Genomic DNA, 23,808 nt, shown 5'->3' on the forward strand with positions numbered 1-23,808 from the left:
CCATGAAAAACTGCTCGGTTGACTGACGAAGGTTGTCGCTGGCTTCTAAGCAGATGAAAGATGACCGAGGAGAAATGATGCAGAATGAATGGAGCAGAATATTTGTGAAGTACAACATGTTATCTCTTGATTAAATCCATCAGGTAAAGGTGCCTGGTATAAAAAGTGAAACAATGGGTAAAAATGCCTGGTGTTTTGCTCCTTAACCCTGATTGGTATACCAATTCCATAATTTTTCATAAAATGAAAATCTCAAACTGTGAACACCATTCACAGCAGGATGATTCATCAATGTGTGTGACGTCCCTCTAATGGACGTTAAACTCAGCGCCCTGTCTGCTGGCAGTCGTTATTGAGCCCACGGTGTGCTTTGTGAAGAGTAGGTGAACTATCGCCGGTACCCTGACCAGATGACAAATTCCTGCCCTAAACAGCAGAAAACATTTTTGGTCCTGCCCAAACCTTCGATGCCATTAGCGGCACAGCTGCGCCTCCAGCCAATGATGCTACCCCACAATCTTGTGCTGCATACGAGCAAACAAACGACCGAATAAACTGTGAACACTTTTCAGAATACAACTGCAGACATGCTTATTTACCTGAAAAATTGAAGAGTTATTAACAAGATTTTTTTCCCTTGTGCTTTGCTCAATCGACAGTCTTATGAAACATATTGCACAAAGAACAATAATTCACACCTTGGTGATTAATTGACTAACTTCCCTCCTTACCCCACAAGCTGGAGCAGAAGCAGTGCATGCAGACGTACCAGCCTACGCAACCCCAACCGTTCGTGTTGTCTGGTTGCATCAGCCGGAAAAGCCACCGACCCAATTTCTGCGGTGGATGCACGGACGGTCGTTGTTGCACACCAAGACGAACATCCAGCATTTCGGTAGACTTTGACTGTCAGGGTGGGAACAGCGTCACCTGGCTTATGATGTGGATAAAAACTTGTCACTGTCACAGAAACTGCAATCATCCTCACGACGTGTTCTCACGCCTGCGGTACATGAGTCCCCAAGAGATCGAGAACTGATGAGGAGCAAAGATTTGACATCGCTCGCCGGTCCCTGGGACTGCTGGTGTGCTTTCCATCGCTCACTCTCAGCAACTTGCACTTTTCAACCAAACTTTCACCTGCGAGACCACCAAATAATGCACAGTGCCTTGAGCACAGATTTTTATTTTTGCTATTCATGCAACAGGCTTATTAATTATTATTTGTGGTATTATACATATAATTTTATATCCATAGAATTCATGCATGAACCTGAATGGTGTAAGTTTTTTTTTTTCCTTAAAATGTACATTGTCGAGGCTCGTGGAAAGGACCAGTACATAACAGAACAACAACAGAAAGAGATGGGGGTGCAGGTGTGAGTTGTGAAGGGTGAACACACCAACATCAAGGTGGAGGCACAAATAAAGAAAGGCTTGGAGAAATAAGGGATGTGAAGGAGAATGAGGGCGAGGGGAGGAGATAGGATGAACAAGATGGATACATCCACAAACTCTCAATCACAGAAGTCGAAGGAAAAAACTCGGAAAGAGGTGGGCTTGGGGTGGTTTAACAGGGGTAGAAAAGATCATGTTTGTGAATGGGGATGACTTGAGATTGTGGTAAACAGCTGCCTTGAAGTCCTGGTGGGAAGAATGAGATTGAAGAGACTGAGGAAGTTGGTTCCATAGGCAGAAAAAAAATAGAGGAACAAATGATTGGAGGTGAGTGGTGACTACATTTTAGGAGTTTCACCAGAAGGGGTTTACTGGCAGACCACTTGCATCCTGCAGAAGCACGGCGGGGAGGGGGGGGATAAGGAGGGACAGAGTATGGAAAGGGCAGAGGGTGCAACATCAGAAAGGAGGAGGTAGAAGACAGAGACTGCCGACCTGTCTACGATATGAAAGTGATAGCCTCATGGACTCAGCTTCATTGTGAGAAATTCCAATGATATTGAATGACGGGTTTCCACGGTGTCCAACTGAGCAATGTGTGAGGCAGGAGCGCCAGCCCAGAGGGGAAAGTAATATTCCATCATGCTGGGGTGAAGACCTTGTAGGTAGATAAAAGTCAAGGCGTGCCAAGGAAAGACTGCATGACGGAGGATACTCAGTTGGCAACTGACTTTGGAGGCCAAATTACAATTGTAGTTTGCCCAAGAAAGATCATGGCTGATTGTGAGGCCCAAATTTTGAGCAAATGAACTTTAAGGATTGTTTAGAAAGTAGATGGGAGAGTTCACCAAACAATCTTTTTGGCAGGACAGAGTGAGAGATATGTCAGAATTAAAACACATTATAAATGTATGACCAGCTCATGATTCTATTATGGTCTGAAGAGGGGGAAAGAGGCTGATGCACACTCATCTGAAGGATGAGGGATGTTACAGGAGAGGGTGGAGTCATCAGCAAAGAGATAAAGGGAATTTTCCAGAGTCAGAGAGATCATCGATGAAGATTAGGAATACCTTGGGCACTAGAACACTGCCTTGGGGCTCAACAGGGAGAATAAATGAAAGGATCCCATTGAGTCACACTTTGGCTATGAAAGTAGAGGAAGTCAGTAAGCCAGGTGTGGAATTGACCTTGGATGCTGTTAGCACAGAGTTTGGAAAGCAAGGTGAGATGCCAGACTTTTGAAAGCTCGAGATATGTCTAGAGAAACGGCCATGATTTCATGTCGACATTGAGGGCCTCCATCTATTGTTAGGAGAGCAGAAGCAGCATGTCCAATGTTGAATGACTAGGTCTTAAGCTAAACTGTTGGTCTGTTGGAGAAAAGGCAGGATTTGATGTGAACTGCAATGATGGATTCCATGACCTTGCTGATGATTGGAAGTAAGTCAATCGGTATGTTGTTAAGGGAATTGGTTTTTGCAACTTTTTATACAAGGTGGTGATGTTGGCAGATTTCCAACCAGATGGAAGATGACATCATGTGAATGATAGGGTGAAAACGATAGAGAGAGGAAGTACAAGATCTTTGGATATGCGAGTTGCAGAATCAGAGTTGTGGCTTGCCAGAAACTCCACCTTCTCAGGTGAAACAGACACATGGTCCAGGAGCAGTTGGGCATGACTGGGTAGGGTGTATACATAGAGTGAGTGGTTGGGGACACAAGATTTGGAAGCAAATACAGAATTGAGGTATTCAAATATTCTCACAAGTGGAGTCGGCTATGGTGTCATTTGAAGTGAGGGAAGGGATCAAGGGGGAGCATACTCCAGAGACGGACCCAGCAATATCCCACCAGGTATTAGAGGAGGGAGACATGGTTGATAGTTGAAACTTTGAATCCATATTTTCTTTCTTTCAACCACACCACCACATCATTTAAAACGTTTTAAATGCATTGTAAACTGGAAATTTCTAACTTAATATTTTTAACTCCAATTCATACCATCCCATCCCTGGATATATATTTGCAAAATGTTATCCCATCTTATCATGACACATTATTTCCATTAAAATGTATTTCTGCTATTTCACGTCGAATGTCCATTTCAAGTAAAACCGCCACCGATTATGATTGTTAAAGCAATATAATTGGATTCCTAAAAGTCCAATTGCAAAATACAAGGAAACATTACATCCAAATATAATGTTTTTATAATGTGTTTGTCGTGCTACTCCTCCCCTACAGTTCTGGCGTGATAACATCCAGACTTGCTATATAGGATCAGCATGACACCAATTAGTGTATATAGGTGTTTTTAAATCTTTGCTGATGGTCTTGGGAAATGGGGGGGGGGGAGACGCAAATTCTCTATGTGGGTGGGTGTCGCCACCTCCAGGTTGGGAAGGGTATCACAAGTCCCCACCCTTGGCAGAACAGTATTCCTCTCCCACCGTTTTCCAGTCCAATGAGGTGCTTTGAATTATAATCAGGTTTTTGCTTCATACATGGAACCCGGGTTTTAATTTTTTTATTTTCAGGAGCCATTGAGGTAGTTTGTCAGTTGCCTATACATCGCCCAAATAAAGGGGTGCGTCAGAAGAACCCGTTGCATGCTTGGAACAAGATCGCCTGAAGGATGGGTACTCTGCTTTATTTTTTTTCATGGACATCGTCCCAAACAAGGCATAAAACAACTCTAGGTAAGGGCCTCAGGGAAGGTTAGATAAAGATAAAGCAAAACAACATAAAAGAAAGAGAAAAATAACAAGAAAACATCCAAGACACAGGGAGTAGCAGAGTCAGGCGAAATGTGATGGAACCTCAAAGATGTCGGAAGTAGGAATTGACATTCCTCTTAAAGCTGGGTAGATGGTAGGATAATGGGAAGCAAGTTACAGGTAGTGACTTCCAAAGAGAGACAGCGTGAGGGATAAAACGATCTGCATAGCCTTTCGTTCTGCACTTTGGATCAACTATAGTGAATGGGTGTGGAGAGATGGCAAACGAGTCATACGTCCAAGCACTCACACAGGAGGAACCACGTTAGAAAGTCTAGCAGAACATTTGCCATGAAAATATCTGTATAAGAAACCAAGAGTGGAAACTGACCTCGGGTGATAGAGCGGTAGAAGAGTTGAACTAATCTCCGCACCAACCAGGTTAACTATGCATTTCTGGAGTCTATCAAGTAAAGACAAGTGGCAGGTTGGTGCTTCAGAGGAAATGTGGTAACAGTACTCCATGAGGGGACGTATAGTTGTCTTATACAGGTGCAAAACAGCATCGGGAGGTGGATACCTCTGTGCCTGATAGAGACAAATACCTTGCTTGGAAGCACTCTTAGCAATACCAGAATTGTACTTATCCCACCGGAGATTAGAGGAGATGTCCAGACCAAGAAGCCGAAGCTCAGATTATTCTGTTAAGGTTGAAGACCCAATGTGCACAGAAGCGAAAGACCTGTTTGTGGAGTGAGACATCGACAACAATTTAGTTTTCTTTGCATTGAAGGTTACCAGCCAATCATACCACCATTTCAACACATTCTCGAAATCATTGCCCAGTGAAACTCCAACCGCATTATGAGTAGTGTTGAGTGAATCAGCAGATGAACTGTAAAGTGAAGAGTCATCATAGTTACATGGCGAGCTGAGACAGAATATTATCAGTAAGAAAATTGATATAAACAAGGAACAGAATGGGACCAAGGACAGAGTGCTGTGGAACATCAGAATTGATGGAGCAAGTAGGAGAAGATTGACCCTCAAATACTACCTTCATCTTGCGATTTGCAAGGAAAGCCAAAATGATTGAATGCATCACACCAAATGCACCATACAACTGAAGCTTGTGGAGCAGACACATTTGCCACACCTAATCAAAGGTGTTTGAGATATCCAAAGCAACTAATCGAACTTCACACTTTTTTTGTAGACACTGTCGAGGCTCGTATGAGAGCGAACATGCAGAACATACAACAAGGGGAACAGGAGACAAGAGTGTGGGAGAGGGAGGAAAAAAACAGTGGGGAACAGAGATGTGAGGAGATCTGTGGAAGGGAGAGGAATGGGGCAGGGAACACAGGTTAAACAAGATGGACACTACAGGGACTTTCAGGTAGGAAATTAGGGAATTTGAAGGAGGTGGGTTTGGGGTGGATTACCGGGATATAAAAAGATCATGGTTTTGTATGGAGGAAGACATAGTACACCAGCCAAACATGGAAAAGTCCTCGAGAAAACGATTTCTAGTGCATTTTTTGTTAATAGCAGCCATCCATGCTCGATCAATCAGTCATAGGGTGGGGAAGAAAATGTATGTGGATGCCACCCTCGATTTTGACCTTAAAGGTAATTTTCAAGGTCAAAAGGTCAAATCGGTCAAATTTTGTGTTTTTTTACATTGTGCGTGAATTGACATCAACTTTGCCTCCTCTATATCCATAAAAACTATTTATATTTTCAAAAACATGAATTTGGCCTGTTTAATGAACAAGTGAATTTTAAGTTTTACACATGTGTGTATGGCATTCTGAAACACAAAAATGTGATTTTCTCCAAATGTGTTCATTTTGCATGTTAGTGTAATTTGCACACCGAATCTTTTGGTTTAAACTATCACACACATTCAGTATACTAATTTGTCACTGTAAAATCCAAAACAAACTCTTTTTGCAATGGCCACTCGCTTTATCTTCAATTAAATACTGTACGGCCCCCTCTTGTGGCAGTCAGATTTGTTCTAGTACACCAGCCAACATCTGATTTTATGGTGAATTTCTTGTTTATAACAGGCATCCATGCCAGATCAATTATAGTCATCGTGTGGGGAAGAATTTAATGTTGGTGGATGCAACCACTGATTTTGACCTGAAAGGTCATTTTATCCTGGACTTTCCCCGTTGAAAGCTCATTTAATGTTTATATTTGCAAAAAGATAGTTATACTATTGCTGAAGTACACAGTCTCTGCAACATGCAACATTGTGTATTATATGCCTTAATGTACGGCCCTACATGTATGATGCGAAACAGCAAACTTTTTTGATCTGAAAAAGGGCAATACGGTTTCGCCATTTATCCATCATTACAATGTGTTTTAAATATTAATTAAATTAATGTGATGTTGCTGAGTGTGACCAGCTGGGTGACACAACGGAAAGGGAACATACAGTATTGGGTGTGTCGCATAAGCCTACATGTACATGCATGTGTATCGGCATGAGGCTCTTGGTATGAATCTACTGGCGAGTTGGATTACAGCAGTCAATCGCATCACATCCGCAGGCAAAAGTGTACCTGAAGTTCTCTCTGAAGCAAGTACATCGAGCTGTTCTGCATTTTGATTTGCATCCACAGGCTACCAGCTCCAGGCAGGCTTTTGGGATTGGGGGTAGCCTTGTCCACACGGCCTTAAGGCAACCAAACTCCTTCCTCCAAGTTGAGGTGTCTGTAGGCGATGAGACATCTATGTGTTCCTGGTCTGCTTGCAACCAAATCTTTGCCTGATAATTGGTGCGTGTAGCATGAAGTTCCAGTGCATCCCTTGTCAGTGGTAACATCTCTAGTCCCTTCTTAGCCTTTCCAAAGAGTTGGAGCCTGGCATGGTTGACGGTTTGTTGGTCAGGTGTCCCATACAGGTGACATACAAACTGTTCAATAGGTGCAAGGTCTCCATCACGACTGATCCCCTTGACAAGAAGTGGTTGGCTTTCAAATGCTTTCCAGCATGACTTCTTTGCATGGCCACTGAAATAAGATGTTGTGTCACAAACTGTTAGTGCATGGAAGCTGAGTATGTTTTCCCTCACAGGTTGTGTTAGTCTCTCAGATACGGCATGTAGTGGGTAACATTTCCGATTCTTTGCTGTTCCAGACACCATCCACACTTCAGATATTCTTGTTGATACAAAGTGTATCAGAAGTAGCATGACATCTGTGTCTCTATTCGTGTGAGGCAGTTAATGAAGGATACCAAAGAGTGCTCATAATCTGCAGAGTATCAGCCTCTTCATGGTTTCCGTGAAGCCTGGGGTCATCTCTCCTTGTTGACCTTGCATCAGTAACATCTGTAAATCCGCCTCCGGTTACCAGCTCAAATTGCCCGGGCAGATCTTTACCTTTCTTTATGATTTCCTCAGCTAAGAAATTGGCAAGATCAGCTTTGTTCTCATCCAAGGCAATGAACTGGACCCAAACCTGTGGGAGTGGGACATTGGGCCCATCGACGAGCTTGAGGATTGGTATCTTTTTTTCTCAGTCGCTTTGAGCGAGTCACTGACTTGATGGAGCTTTCCCTGATGTTGCGATCAAATACTACATCAACTCTTGTTGTGTGCTGTCCAACGTGACGTGTTACAGTTTTTACAAACACATCAGCATATTCACCAAATGTCTGACACCCAACAGGCTTTCCTAGAGCTTGGATGAGGGCGTGACCATCTATAATCAAACATGTCTTCTTGTCAGCTACTGGAACTTCAGGAGCTACTTGTAGTCCTGCCATCAATATGTTAATCAGCTCCGACTTTGAAGCAGAGTTCATCTTCCCTCCAACCTTGGCCAGAGACAGTGGGATTGGAGAGAGTTCATGCTTGAGAATGGTCGCCATTTCCAGTGGTCACCCCGCGGTGACAGCATTGAGCAATCGCTGCAGTAGCTTTCTGTCAGCTTTGATTGTTTTCTGTACATTCTGTTTAGTAGATACATTTTCCTTGTACAAATCAGCGAAGGTTTTTGAGTGGTGCTTCCTGAGTGTGTCATGAAACCCGACAGTTCCCTCAATCAGGCGTTGCTTTACATTAGTGATAACATGCTTCTTTCCTCGATCTTCAGCTGTGAGTAGATCTCTCACCACGTCACTTGATGCAGTATCTTTGGTTGCCAGTGATACCAATGGCATATCTTTTCCGTCCGTGTCAGTCTCCACCAACCTCTGCCAAGGTAGTGTATACTCGGAATACGTCAAATCTTGTCAGTTGTGTGGCAAGCTTCATCACATCATCAATATCACGCCTTGTGCGTGCTGGACTATCAGAACGGGTGAAAGTGGTCTCCTCATCGTCTTCAAGGTTGTAGAGAGATCTGATGTTCTGTGTGATGCGTGATCGTTCTGACCATGTGATACAAAACTTGTCCCTGGCTTGATCATTCCTGGTAAAGCCAATAATGCCATTTTGCATCTTGCATGTTCTGTTGATCCACTCAGTCGCCTGGTCAGCAGGAACTTGGTTGAAGCGCCTTTTTGTTCTCTTCACAACAAAATTCCCAGCAATGAACTCTGTGTGAACCTCTGGCGCCGTCTTCTCTAGGAGTTTCATGTCTGCGAGATAGACCAGTCCCCATCGAGCATAGTTAGTGCGGTCGTAGATGGTGAGCCATGGAAGCATGGCTGCAAAGGATTCAAGATGAAGAGTCCAGTTGCCATCTCTCTCAGCCCTGATGAAGCCCAGCAAGATGTCCACCATTTCCATATATGCCGACCAAAGCTTGAAGTTTGGATTGTCAGAGTGCTTCTTATTGAACTCTTTGAGGAGATCTTGCACATTTTTATTCCACAGAAAATCTGAGAGCTGGCCCACTGCGTTGCTAAGTTCTTCTCTTTGGTTGTCATTTCTCGTCTTGAACAGCTTTGCTACATTTTGGACAAGTTGTTTGACTTCTACATCAAGTTCTTGATCATTTTCAGCAAGCCACAATTCAAACATAGGCCATTTAATGTACCAGAGCTTCATATGTCAGTTGATGTCGTCTCACAGCACGGTAGTATGCTTTGCCATCCAGCATGGTATCTGTAGTGTTGGTCGCATAAACACCCGCCTCTGTCCACAGGTCATCAAGTCCAGCACTTTCCATGTGTTGGCCAATTGCTTTCAGGAAGTTGAAGCAGATATGCAGTCCTCCCATGAGAAAAATGACATCCTCAAATTTTGGATTCGCACATACGAGTTCCTTGGCCCTACTGTACAGCGGCTGGTCAGCTGTGATGATGGTGTTCTTCTGACCCATGTGATTTGAAATAGCCACAAAGCGTTTGATCACAGTAGTGAGGGTGTCATTGTCATCTGCTGGTGCCTGGAGAATGGGTAGCATCCCCACAGTTGTTACAGGTGTGTCAACGACACTGACGGCTTAATTGAATGCTCCCCACGAAGGAACAAGACGATCGGCTTCACTACAATATATGCGTGATGCCAACCATGCCAAATCTTTGGCTCGTGCCTTCTGCCTTTCATCGCCATTGCCACTGAACCATTCGACCTCAATCGTCTTGTTATCACTGAATGAATGCGATGGTCTCTGGCCTGAAGGTAAGGTAGCGTGATCAAGCCTTTGAAACTCCTCTAATGCATCAGGCTTAATAGCTTTTGATCGCAGAAAGTGTTTGCTGTCTGGATTTATATTTTGCTATGGAACTGGTCCTCTCTGCCATACCATCATCTGTGTGCAGTCAAAGGTGTTCTTTCCGTCCAGGGTTGCTTCCAGTATGTCTGTGTTGTCACAAGAGCAGTGGATCAGCCTCTCTCTGACGATATTGTCTGGGACGTAAACATTGCCATTCTGTGCAAACCTCTCAAGTATGTTATTAGCTATTGTTGTGTCGATGCTTCGAACAGTGTCGATACCAAATGTATGGTTGGTGGCATGAAACAGGTCAAGGAGCGCCTCGGAACGGGTAGCTTGGTGGAGAGCAAGACCTAAACCAACATGCTTTGGCGTCAACTTCCATCTGTTGGAAACTGCAAACCCAATATCCTGAGCAATGCTGCATGCCATCTGCTTGATACTGGTGTCTTCCTCAGTGTCCTCATGCACCACATCTATGCCTCCAAAGAGCAGGCGTAGGGACAAATACAGGCTGTTTGGGATCACGTCATCGACATGTTCTTGATCAAGCTCTTGCCATGTGCTTGAGTGTCCTGGTGTGTCAAGTAGATCCTGTCTGACTCTGAGGGCCACATGAACCATCTCTTGGAAAATGTTACCTTGTGCAATATCAATCAGGTCTCCATCCTCATCTTCTGTTGACTCCGTATCTGATGACGAAACAAAACATTGTTGGTGGGACTTTATCAGTGTTTTGGATATAATAAAGTCTGACTTTTCACTGGGATACATGAGAATTGATCCTGTCCCAAGAGTTCGTACATAACTAGCCTTTGGTCCAACCAACAGTTGAAACCTTTCGTAGAATGTTGTGCATCTGGACTGGTACCTCATTGGCACACAAATACCCATTTCACTGGACATGCACTTGTATCTGTCCCATACATCACCCATGACCACGAGACAGTCCCGCTCCCAAGTCTCTGCAAAGCTTCATCATGCACTCATCCACCTCTGTCTCCTGTGGATCCACTGATGATTTGAATCTCTCATCAGATCATCTTTCAAAAGCTATCAAGCAAGACAGATGGTAACAACCTTCAGCTGCGATTAAGTCACTGATTCATGACAGTCTAATACACATTTCTGGGTCAGTTTTGGCACGCTCGGTCACGTCTGTAGACTTTTTTAGTGTCTGCACTCTATGAGTCTTATTTTTACCCTGTGCTTGACAAAACATGCAGAGTGACCAGTCAATTGTTGTCTTAGAACTGGGTGTTGTGGGTGCTGAAAGGGCGTTTGAACATTAATCAGATTTAGCACTTGTCGATGTCTCTGCTGATGCCTGGCGTTTGTTTCTTAATCTGCATAGCTTGCTTTCAGAACTGAATGTGGAATAGCAGGCTTTATGCCATCTAATTTCATGTGCGCTAAAGTCTTCCTCTGAAAGGTTCTCAAGTCTGTCGAGCACATCTATGTAGTTGGTATCACCAAATTTCCTTCGCAGCTGACCGACAGTCCATGTCCTGACCTTTCCCTCTGATGATGCTATCCGGAGGTTGCCTGCACTACTGTGACAGAAGAAACATCTTGTCTTATCAATGTCTGTTTGTTGTCTCTTGTGCTTGATAGTATACACAGGTTCCATGGCTGTTTCATACCAATTGTGATTGTGTATGTCACATGTTCAGAATTCCTGTAAATGAAAAAGTTAAACCCTTTACTGAATTTACATCAAAAATTACCTTGAGTGCTTTGATGATTTGTCTTTCCTCACTTGCATTGCACCAATTTTACAAATTAGCATGCTTCTCTTGCAGCTCAATCAGCCATAAGAACGTTTCTTTGTACATAGTACTGCATCAACGGTACGGGGCAATACATGTGTAATTTGACCCAAACGTGGTATGATGGTCCGTTTTACGGCATTCCGTCATTCCAAACACAATTTTAGTACGTCATCTGAATTGTTGTTTACCGATTAACAATATGGTTTAACTCAAATCTAAATGTGGAATTGCCAGGCTCAAACTTAGACCAAATAAAGACTCCCCATACACGGTGTATACCAGCCATCAAATAAGACATGTAAATGCCCTGGTCCCATTTCTTTCATGGGCCCAGATAATTGTTGTATATATATATCTCTCCAACCAACACATGTCTATTTTTTTTATCAAAGTTACTCACTTTTGATGTGCAGTTTGCGTCAATTATGTACACTGCCTGATAAAGCATGGTCACAACACCAAACCGCCACGTTGGAATTTCTTTGAACAAATCTGCCACAAGAGGGGGCTACAAAGTGTTTAAGAACAAATAAAACAAGTGGCCATTGCAAACAAAATAATTGTTTGGCATTTTACAGTGACAAAGTAGTTTATTGAAGGTGTACGATAGTTTAAACCAAAAGATTCAGTGTGCAAATTACTTTAACATGCAGAATAAACACATTTCGAGAAAATCACATTTTGGTGTTTCACGATGCCATACAAATATGGGTAAAAAAATATAATTCACTTGTTCATTCAACACTCTAAATACATGTTTTTGATATTAAAAATAGTTTATATGGATAGAGAAAACAAAATTGATGTCAATTAATGCACAATGTAAAATTGTAATGTAAAAACCTTATTTGACCTTGAAAATGACCTTTAAGGTCAAAATCGAGGGTGGCATCCACCCACATTTTCTTCCCCACCCTATGACTGATTGATCTTGCATGGATGCCTGCTATTAACAAAAAAATGCACCCCAAAGTTGAAAAAAAAATACATGTTGGCTGGTGTACTAACAAGAGATGGTGGTTCGTCAGGTCAGGTTTGATCTGTGACCTGCTACAGGTACCATGTAAACCTGTACTAACCTGTTCCATGGTCGGGTTGTCGGCGACTAAACCGTCTCCCCCACCAGGTTTTCTGGTGAGGAGGGTGTTTGGATATGGACACCCAGCAGGATTAAAAACAAAACCTGTCAAAGGGCGGAGGAGCTCCTTGTGAACCAACGGCCATCTATATCTAGTGCCCAACTGTGTCTGCGGACGTCCCCCTGCAGTTGGGCTACTTCTTATTAGGAGGTTGGTGGCAGGATTTGCACTCCGGCCACCGTAAAACCCTTCATTCCGCAAAACGCAAAAAAATCTGAAAACCCACTCCGTGGGAGTACCTCCTGTGCAGCTTCCCTTCGCAGGGCAGCTCACCGGATGACGGGATTGGGGCAAAGCCTTCGGGACCCCCAATCTTTGATAGGAGGGAAACCACGGGGTAACATCCCTGGGTCAGATTGCGGGAGAGTGTGTCGGAGTGGTGCTGAGGTGTCGTCCACCAGACGGCGGTCTCCTTGGGTTAACCTGAGGCGGTCCCTTCGGGTGGGTGCCTGGAATGTCCTATCCCTAAGAGAGGATGATCACCTGTCTCTGTTATCATCTGAGCTCAAGCGTTTGGACATCGGGATTGCAGCTCTCTCTGAGGTTCGGAGACCGGATTGCGGCGAGATAATGGTGGGTGGTTACACCTACTATTGGTCTGGTCGCTCTGATGGTTACCATACCCAAGGAGTTGCTGTAGCTGTGTCCAATAAGCTGACCCCAATGATAATTGAGGTAACACCGGTCAACGAGCGTATTATGAGATTAAGGATTCGTCACTCCTTCGGTGTAATTTCCGTGGTTTCTGTTTATGCTCCGACTGAGGCGAGTGATCTCACCGTGAAGGATGCATTCTACGCCACACTCGAGTCTGTGGTTGATCAGTGCCCCAGACGAGATACACTTCTAGTCTTGGGGGATTTCAATGCATCGACTGGAACTGATAGGGACAGTTATGAGGTGTGTGTTGGTCCCCATGGGTCAGGAACTATGAACGAGAATGGCACTAAGTTCCTTGACTTTGCAAGAAGTCATGGACTTAGGGTGGCTGGTTCATGGTTTCAGCGCCCACAAGCTCATCGCTGGACTTGGTATTCCAACGCTGGCGGTGTGGCAAAGGAGATTTACCATGTCCTCATTGACGGTCGTTGGAGGATGATCCAGAACTGCAGGGTCTACCGGAGTGCTCAGTTCCTCAATACTGACCACAGGCTTGTTGTAGCAACTCTAAAGCTGCACCTTAAATCCTGGAGAATGGTACCATCCCAGCCGAGGCTGGATGTTGCCAAGCTAAGGGATGAGAGAGTAGCTGAGGAGTTTGCGAACAGGCTGAGTGGACACTTGGGGGGTCTGGGTGCCTTGGGGGGTCCTGAAGAGTTGTGGAGCGCCTTCAAGACCACCGTCCTTGATGTTGCCGGTGGATGCCTTGGAGCTCACCGCAGGGCAAAGAAGAATTTTGTCTCTCAAGGGACACTGGATACCATTGACCAGAGTCGCAGGGCCAGGCTGAATGGCAGAGCTGAGCTGTTCAGGGAGCTGAGGCGTAAAACTGTACGTGCACTGAGGGTGGACAAGGAGGCCTATGTGCGAGGAATCTGTGAGGGGGTAGAGCATCACCTGTGGACAGGTGATTCTCGTCCCGCTTACAGGGGAATTCGCGCATTACATTCATCCAAGCCCATCCCTCGGAGCACTACAGTTCGAGCAGAGAGTGGTGGGCTCTTGACAGAGGAGTCTGAAGTGAAGGCCCGCTGGGCCGGTTACTTTGAGCGGTTGTACCAGGCTGATCCCCCAACTGTCGAGTTGGACGTCAAGGGTGTTACAATCCCTGTTGATGACCCTCGAATCAACTGTGGTCCACCTACGCTTGTGGAAACACGGGCTGCGGTGAACCAGTTGAAACGGGGCAAAGCTCCAGGGATCTGTGGCATCCATGCCGAACTTCTCAAGGCTGGTGGAAATGCTGCACTCGTGTCGTTGCATGCAGTTTTGTGCTCTGCCTGGAACACAAGCATCATCCCAACTGACTGGAAGAGGGGCCTTGTTGTCCCTCTCTGGAAAGGGAAGCGTGATCGCCAAGACTGCAACAACTACCGAGGGGCGACGCTACTCTCAGTGCCGGGCAAGGTCTTTGCTCGGATAATTCTCGATAGGGTTCGCCACCATCTGCTTGAGCACCAGCGTCCAGAGCAGTCAGGCTTTACACCAAAGAGGTCAACGATTGACCCTATCCTTGCACTTCGTGTCCTCACCGAACGCAGACGAGAGTTTCGGCAAGGGCTGCTTGCAGCCTATGTTGATCTCTGTAAAGCGTTCGATTCAGTGATTCGGGATGTCCTCTGCAGGATTCTTGGTCTTCGTGGGGTGCCACCAAAACTGATCGATCTGATGTGTGAACTCTACTCTGGTACTGAGAGTGCTGTGAAGTGTGGTGGTACCATCTCTGACTTATTTCCAGTTGTTACTGGAGTTCGTCAGGGATGTGTACTTGCCCCCACACTTTTCAGCACTTGTATGGACTGGATTCTAGGGAGGATGTCGGAGAGATCAAGTTGCGGTGCGTCATTTGGGAATGTCAAGATCTCGGACCTTGACTTTGCAGATGATGCAGTCATCTTTGCGGAGACTTTAGACATCCTCTTGGGGGCCCTCGAGGTGCTGAATGAGGAGTCGGAGCCGTTGGGATTACGGGTTTCTTGGGTCAAAACTAAGATCCAGGCTTTCGGTGACATCTTGGATGCTGCTGTACTGTCTGTGTCTGTTTGTGGTGAGGATGTTGAGGTCGTGGAGAGATTCACTTACCTTGGCAGTGATATTTATGTCTCTGCTGGCTGCGAGTCAGAGGTCAATAGACGTCTGGGTCGGGCCTGGGGAGTCATGGATTCACTGGATCATGGGGTGTGGCGCTGCCGGTACCTGTGCGGGAGGACGAAAGTCCGAGTCTTCAGGTCCTTGGTACTTCCAGTCTTGCTCTATGGGTGTGAGACTTGGACTCTGACCAAGGATCTGAGACGGAGACTTAATTCCTTTGGTACCAGGTCTCTTCGGAGAATCCTTGGCTATCGCTGGTCGGATTTTGTGTCCAACGAGCGGTTGCTGAGAGAGACTCGGATGAGATTTGTTACCTGCATAGTCCGTGAGCGTCAGTTGCGGCTGTATGGACATGTGGCTCGTTTTCCTGACTCTGATCCTGCTCACCAGATTCTCTCAGCGAGGGAGTCTCATGAGTGGAGGAGGCCAGTGGGTCGACCACGTGCCTCATGGTTGCAACAGGTTAACCATCATCTCAAGGAGATGGGGATGGGCTTGACATCTGCCTGGGGGATGGCCAGACGGAGGCCCCTGGAGTACCGGCGGAAAGTGGACGCAGCGACGTGCTGTTCTGGCACATGCTCCCATACCTGACCTGACCTGAACAGCTGTTTTGAAGATCTGGAGGGGAGAGTGGGATTGAAGAGAATGTGGGAATTCGTTCCAAAGGTGGGAATAAAGAGGAATGAAAAAGTGTGAAGGTGAGCAGTGATTTTGGTAGTTTTACCAGAAGGGGGTTGCTGGCAGACCTTGAGCGCCCTGCGGAAATATGGGTGGGGCGGGGGGGGATGACATATCACAGACAGAGCAGGGGGGGCAGGCCAGAGAGGAGATGGTAGAAGACAGAAAGACCAACGACCTGCCTGCTGTAAGAGAGTGAGAGACACCAAGGCTGAGCTTCATCGTGGGAGATACCAATGATTCAAAATGCCTTGATTTCCACAGCGTGAAGCTGAGAAAGGTGTGAGGCAGGAGCACCAGCCCAGAGCGGAGAGCAGTACTCCATCAGGCTGCGAACGAAAGCTTTGTATGTGGTCAAGAGCTCAGGTATGCCAAGGAAGGACTTTGCACGATGGAGGATTCCCAGTCGGCGACAAGCTTTGGAGGCCAGCTTGGAAATGTGGCTTTCCCAGAAAAGATCATGGCAGATAGTGAGACCCAGAAGCTTGAATGAAAGGACTTCTTCACAAGGATTGTTGAGAAAGTAGATGGGGAGGTGGGGGTTCCAGATGGTCCTTTCGGAGAAACAAAGTGAGAGTGTGAGATTTGTCGGGATTGAAATAAATGTTCCACGTGTTGGACCAGCTTGTGATTTTATCCAGATCTGCAGAGAGTGCTGCTTGCCGATCTGAGGGATGACAGATGGTACGGCAGAGGGTAGAGTCATCAGCAAAGAGATAGAGGATTATCCAGAGGGTCGGAGAGATCATTGATGAAAACCAGAAAAAGAACAGGGCCCAGAACACTGCCTTGAATAACTCCAGCCTGGACAGGAAGAGGGGATGAGAGAACTCATCTCAGAGAAGAGATGAGCCACACGTTGCCTGCGACAGGAGAGGAAGTCTGCGAGCCATGAGTGAAGATGTCCTTGTATACCACAGGTAGGGAGTTTGGTGAGCAGGGCAGGGTGCCAGACCGCATGGAAGGCATGTGATATGTCTAGGGAGATCGCTCTGATTTCATGTCTGGCATTGAGGATCTCCATCCGCTGTTGGGAGAGCTGAAGCAGAATATCCAGGGTCGAGTGACCTAGTCTGAATCCAATTGATGATCGGAAATGCCCTGTTGAAATGATCCGTAATTAAGGATAGCACATCACCAGTGGAGCGGGAATGGCGAAAGCCATACTGGCAATCAATGAGAAGTTCATTGTCCTCCAGATGGCTGAGAAGTTGTTCATTGATCAAGCATTCAAACATCTTACTTATTACAGGAAGCAGGCTGATAGGGCAATCGTTACTTTGCTCAGAATACTCACCAGCACCCTTGAAAACAGAGGACAACAGAAGCCACATTCCAGGATGAAGGAAACACCGGAGCAGACAAGCGCAGGTTGTATTGCTCGGCAAGAATCGATGACAAGTCCGGACAACACATCTTCAATACAATCACAGGGATTCCATCAAGACCAGTCACTTTTGAGGCATCGAGAGTACAGTGATAAATGGAACAGGAATATCAGAGTCTGTACGAGATGGAAAATGAGGAAGAGGGTGTGCCTGATTATTGAGGGTAGAATTAGAAACAAAGCGATTAAAAGAGGTTAGCCTTATCCAGAGGTGAAGTAACAGGGTCCATGAAAGAGAGGAAGTATAAAAGATTTATTGTGGTCAAGTCCACTGTTGGAAATCTGCTAAAAGTCCCGTGAGCCAAGTTGCTGAGTCGCAACTTAATCCGCCACAGAAGCTGCATATTGCTGCTTAGCATCCTCAACAACTCTTTTACAGAGGTTACTTGCTTTGAGGAACAGACAATCGGACTTCAGAGACCGTTGCACACGGTACTGCTTGAAATAGTGGTTGTGATGATACGCAAGCTGGAGTAAATCATGGATGGGAATGAACCTTCACTTGATTGATATGTGTGGGAATACAAATGTCCATACCAGTGCGAATCCATTGGGATATTTCCTCAATAGCCATATCTGGACCAAGCATATAAGCCAAAGTCCATCACACATCAGCAAGAAATGAACAAAATGTAATAAGTGCAGGCTGCTAGTAATTAATAATGGAGTGTGGGTATTTTTTGTCATCTTGTGGAAGAAATTTTTTGTCTCCATGTGACACCGGTTCAGTTTCATAAACAAGAACATCAAATGTAGAATCCGCCATTCATGATTTGATAAAACAAGATCGCCTCAAACACGAGGGTAAAATATCTTGGGAATCTGCACATCCAAAGGCATCGCTAACCACGATAGAAGACCAGCACAAGCACTAACAAAACATCTACAAGTCAAGCAATACATTGTTTAGCGATGGAAGTGCGGCAAAATCTTGGGTGCTGCTGGATCATACATGTGTAATCGTGATAAAAGTGTCAAAGAAAAAATAATTGATGCAAGAGAAGCATCAATCGTGCCTGCACTGGTGGAAGTGTTTGTATCGTTTGATATGCCGGGTTTTTATTTTAAATATCTCTTACATGTCTGTTAATTAGATTCACCTGTGTCCGAAGAGGTGATTGTAATCAGTGTGTGTGTGTGTGTGTGTGTGTGTGTGTGTGTGTGTGTGTGTGTGTGTGTGTGTGTGTGTGTGTGTGTGTGTGTGTGTGTGTGTGTGTGTGTTTTTTCATATTCTCAGATCTGCTGCAATCTATGTTGGCTCTGCATTGCTGAATGTTCAGTCTTGTTGCATCTGTAGGAGTAGTAGCAGAGGAAATTACTGCAGCCAAGCTTTAAAAGATACATTTGTTGCAGAAAACACAACTATTAAAGTTTTATTCATGTGAAAAGAGGAGGTTGGGGGCGAAGGTGGAATTTTTTTGATGCAAACAGTAAATTGCAGTAATCCATAGCCATGGAATATATATATATATATATATATATATATATATATATATATATATATATATATATATATATATATATATATATATATATATATATATATCACAAAGAGCAGAAAATAAAATTTGATTTCCTGTTTAATGCCTGCCATCATGCCGTGGCAATGCGCACACCGAGCAAAACTCGGTGAGAAAGGTCAATTGTGACACAAACCCTCTTCAGCTCACTGGCGCCTCAGCCAAATAACTTTTTGTTTCTCCCCTGAACCCCCAGAACAGCCGATCAAAACAAAAATACACCGGGCTGCATCTCGTGGAATAAATTATCCATGGGACATGACGCAGTTTGCACAGGATGGGAAATAAAAGTTTGATGATCAAAATCAATCATGGGTGACAAAAAGAAAAGCATACCAAAAAAAAAACGTCACCGGCTTGTTTCAGTGCATTTAATTCATATCACATATACACAAGGGTGGCATTCATAAGTCATGTGCACGAAGACTACGCATTCATCGCTTTTGTACACGTCTAAATGGAAACCGAGTGTTGGTTGGCTAGTCTCATTCTTATGAACGTACACCGAAAGAGCCAATGGTAGGACGTAACACACGGTAAGGTTCAATATTAAAACAACTCGTTTTGAAGACATATCATTTGAGACTTCAAAGTTTCTCGCTCAACATACATCCTGAAATTAAAGAAAGATACTGCAATCACACCTTCCTTCCTCCTTGCACACACAGCACCCAGGACGTACGACCATATATTTGCCTTCCCTCACATTGCGGGTAACATTTGTACCAAAAGGTAAAGACCTATTAAAAAGCTCATGTACTACGTCCTTCCAATCTACACAAAACAAATTTTGTAATAACAGCAACCAAACTCCATTTGAACACTTTTTATAACCACAAAACCAACACCTTTTGATACAAAGTAGCCTTATTTGAATCAAAATATGCTGACTAGACCAATTAGAAAAGCATAAATGAGAAACCCGAATGTACAAGGACCAATGTTTGCACAGAATCCATCATAGTTCATTTAAGTGCTGCAAATTGCAAACGTTCATAGTCGTTTGGCAAATCCGACAAAGTGCTGTGCCTCATTTCAACCTCACATGATGACCCATGCTGACATGTCCAGTGGGACTACTTGAGAATTTGAAATGGCGAGGATCTGATCATCGATCTGGAGTCATAAACACTGTGTCGGGTCTCGGGGATGCCTCTATTCCCAATCTTCCCATTCTCCTTCCAGCTGCAACAAGAAAATGAGACAAAGCAATCCAATGCTATGCAATATAAACAGTGGATATTAAAACAAAACAACAACTTTACCACAATAACTGATCAATGCCAGAGACTTGAAATAGCTGGAAAAAAAATTATTCATGAAAACTTGTACCTGTCCAGGAACGTCAGCCTTTGACAAAGCCTGCTGGATCTCCTCCTCCGTCATGTCCAAATCAAAGTCCTTTTCCCAGTCCTCGCTGATATCTGTGCTTGAACCTAAGGAATAATGGTGTGCATGACAATCGCCCCAGTTTATTTTTTTTTTAAAGTGTGCATTATACCATCAAATGCTGATGTCACAAGTTTAATAAAATAAAAATAATAAACCCGCCAACTGAGAATGCAAGCCAGAATGGTTTATACCCCAATCAACAAAATATATTTATGACGTCCATTAGTAAACAGCAAATTTTATTGCAGGACTGTTTTAACAATCTACTGGCAAAATGCATTGCCTTTTTTGCAAAAAATGTTGTTAAGTGGTGTGAAAGAGATGAGTACACTTTACCCTTTGGCCACTTTTAACCCTCACTTATCAGTGGGTACGAATTGCTGGGCTGATACAAGACACTGTATATCTTCTCTGGCACGCAGCAGGCAGAAGTATCAAAAGCAATAAATGAAGAAGCACCACAATCAGTCGGCAAGATGTAAACTCCAGTTAGCCCAAATCAAATAAAAATAAACCAGCAAAAAAAAAAGAAAAAAAGAGGCACATTCAAGAAAAGCACTGCCCTCTGGTGTCAAACACAAAAGGTGATTTGTAAGACTTGATCTGAGTACAAGTTATCACAATGTGCACAGCAAGTGCGTCGCACAATGCCGACAATAATAAAACAACTCAATTCGTGCAGAAAATGGAAAAAAATTACCCATAATGCAATTGGCATTTCAGAGGAAACAATGAAAAGGAACGGGTTGTGCACCAAAGAAACTACAAAATCATGCAAATGAAAAGGTCAAAACCATATAAATTACCGTCCAAAAACAAAACAAAATAAAAATACGAACGATTTGCAAATTCACAAAAGAACCACATTCAAATTGATTTAAATGATAGGCGTGGCAACGTGCATGCTGGTGGGAAGATAATTTGTTTCTTCCCTGGACCAAATCGTTCAGTAGGTTAAGCGCCAATAATCAATCTCACCGATCTTGCCACTAGTAGGTGTCGACTTGTCACTGTCCGACCGTAGATCGTAAACGCGCAGATCCGCACTATCTTCTCTATTTGCAGCCACACGCCTCATCTCCGTGCTTGATGTACCATCAGCTTCTGTCAAGGCTACGACCGAATCCGAGGCTGCCAGGGTTAGAGTCGAAAGTGTGTCCTCCGTGCTCGAGATGGTCACACCATCACAAGGCTCATCATCATCATCATCATCATCATCATCATCATCACAGGGATCGTGGACTATCCCAGGACTCAAAACAGCCGTGGCCTGTGACTGCGATTCAGGTGAAGAGTGCAAATGGTCCACAGCCGTACGAGTGGACCCGCCATCTGTGGCATCAGATAAATGTTCAGTCCGACACTCATATGCCTCGGGGTTAGAAGACGAGTGTTCCATTCCAGTGATGATGCATTCCTGATCAGGCAAAAGGTTACTCGTGGGAGCTTTGAGAATTTCATCTGCAAGGGGCACATGTCTGAAGAGTCAGTGTGCAAAACAGAACGTAACTCATCTGTTCTGAAAACACACATCTATTCAGTGTTACAGACCCTTCAATGAAAATGTCATTGGACATGGTCCCAAACTGTTTGAGGATACCCATTAAAATGGTACAAAAGCATTTACAAACAAGTGTCAATGCACTAAATTGAAGGAATTATGAGAACAAGTCGAACCTTCCTCATCTTCCCAGGAAAGCACTGGTTCGTCACTGCGTGGATGAGCACGTTTCACCAGCTCTGCCCTTCTCGCCTCTCCCTAGAACAAAATATCGTAGTTTGAAAAGCATTTACCGAGCAAATCAGTCAAAAAGGCTATTACTGCAATCAGGACTAAAACATTAACAAAAGAACAAAAGCAATCGAGTGACTGAAGCTAAAGGTACTTCATTTTTTTGAAAAAAAATATACCCGTGTGGGAGTGACGGTCATCTCTGCAAGAAACTAGCCTTCCAGGTGTTAAAATAAAATGGTGTTACAGTGTTCCGACGAGAGCCGAATAGGGTTTATTCCTGACTTACCACACAGCTGTAGCTGTCTACTGGACACCAATCACCAAATTTATATACTATACTCTCCTCTGCACTAATGCCAACGAGTCCGTCAAATAATGTCCAGTAGGTATATGGCCAAGAGTCCGTAGAAGTAGGTGGTATAATCACTATCACTCTATGTAGTAGAGTAGGTAGGTACAGTAGCAAATGGCAGACAGACAACTACGACACAAACCAGTCAGTCAGTGGATTTGATGGGTAGATACGTAGGCCGAGCCTTTTTGTTTTCCAATCTCTTATAAAAAGTGCAACAACAACATTGACGACACCACACTACTCACTCTTACTATCCACAGTTCTGTCCGTTCAGTTCAGAATATTCCAGTGGACTCCACTGGACCAACCGATGACCAAGACAACCGATGACTGTGCACTATATGCAGGAATAATGTTTAAATGTGTACAACATAAGATAAACGCGTAAGGAAACCGGAAATATCGCAATCGCACATGGCGATTATTTGACGAAGCAGTGCTAAACACCAGAAATATCAAAAACACAATAACACTGTAAAAACTTCATGACTGGACACCTATCCCATTGTGTCGGCTGCTGATCAATATTCGTGTCAAAAGAAGGATGGCGTATATCAAAGTGCTGGAAAACAATGGAGATCTCTCTATTGTTTTCCAGCACTTTGACGTATATTAAACACATAACGATATGCCATCCGATAGTTTTCGATTCCGATAGCTTCTATGACCTAGGCCTATGGCAATTTGCCGATTTGGTGGAGACATTCAGCTATGAGTGGGGGTAACCTAAAAAGCTATGCTATGGGCAGGCAGGCAGGCTGCGGGCGGGCAGGCAGGCAGATTATATAATAGGAGTCACAAACTGAGAGTTAACGAATACCAAGCACGAGAACGACCTTCACAAGCATGAGTTCCTGTTACGAGGGTGTAGTGTTCTCGGGTCAGGAGGGATTTTTGGCCAACTTTGAGGTCACGTGACACGAAAACGAAAGCGAATATCGAAAACCCGGCCCGACAAAATCTAGATATTGTCCCATAGATGCATATGCCACAATCAAATTCAAGATAACTTAAGAAATGTAGGAGGAGATAGATTTTTTAAATCGTCATTTTGCAACTACATGAAGCAGTTTAAGCAAAATTCAGTAACATGATGTGTACGTATTCAAAGATATCGGTATTCTTTCGAATAGGGATGAAAGACAACGTCAGCTGCGATGCAATGACACCATTCACTAACTTTTACCATGCCCAGTAGAGAATATATAGCCTCCTGCAGGTCGGGCAGTTTTTGCAAACTTTGAAGTCACATGACGCGAAAACGAAAGCGGAATTCGAAAATCCGTCAGGACCAAATTTAGATATTGTCCCATGCATTCAAATGCCACAATC

At 44.3% G+C, this 23,808-nt stretch overlaps 2 protein-coding genes and 1 long non-coding RNA gene across 5 annotated transcripts in view; 1 reads left to right on the plus strand and 2 right to left on the minus strand.

Moving 5' to 3' along the window:
- The window catches only part of LOC147035324 (CCN family member 4-like), a 64,931-nt gene extending 63,892 nt beyond the window's left edge, over positions 1 to 1,039 (plus strand). The window contains exon 5 of the mRNA XM_085896733.1: positions 740 to 1,039. Within this exon, the coding sequence (XP_085752859.1) occupies positions 740 to 1,039 (300 nt within the window). The remainder of the gene's footprint in view (positions 1 to 739) is intronic.
- LOC147035325 (uncharacterized) overlaps positions 1 to 1,126 on the minus strand; it is a 45,180-nt gene extending 44,054 nt beyond the window's left edge. The window contains exons 1-2 of one of the 2 annotated variants that reach the window (XR_015062138.1): positions 931 to 1,126; positions 732 to 837 (exon numbers count right to left, since the gene is read on the minus strand). This is a non-coding gene — a long non-coding RNA (uncharacterized LOC147035325). Of the gene's footprint in view, positions 1 to 731; positions 838 to 930 lie in introns of those variants that run through there. The other variant, XR_015062137.1, reaches the window with a different exon arrangement.
- Positions 1,127 to 19,351: 18,225 nt separating this feature from the next.
- BSDC1 (BSD domain containing 1) overlaps positions 19,352 to 23,808 on the minus strand; it is a 52,332-nt gene continuing 47,875 nt past the window's right edge. Inside the window, exons 8-11 of one of the 2 annotated variants that reach the window (XM_085896735.1) lie at positions 22,064 to 22,145; positions 21,365 to 21,718; positions 20,327 to 20,430; positions 19,352 to 20,179 (exon numbers count right to left, since the gene is read on the minus strand). In XM_085896735.1, coding sequence (XP_085752861.1) covers positions 20,150 to 20,179; positions 20,327 to 20,430; positions 21,365 to 21,718; positions 22,064 to 22,145 — 570 coding nt within the window. In that variant the 3' untranslated portion in view covers positions 19,352 to 20,149. Of the gene's footprint in view, positions 20,180 to 20,326; positions 20,431 to 21,364; positions 21,848 to 22,063; positions 22,146 to 23,808 lie in introns of both variants that reach the window. The other variant, XM_085896734.1, reaches the window with a different exon arrangement.

Source organism: Eptatretus burgeri, chromosome 1 (genome assembly GCF_056783735.1).
Source record: "Eptatretus burgeri isolate ZD-2024b chromosome 1, Ebu_testis_v1, whole genome shotgun sequence".
In the NCBI taxonomy this organism is placed as follows: domain Eukaryota; kingdom Metazoa; phylum Chordata; class Myxini; order Myxiniformes; family Myxinidae; genus Eptatretus; species Eptatretus burgeri.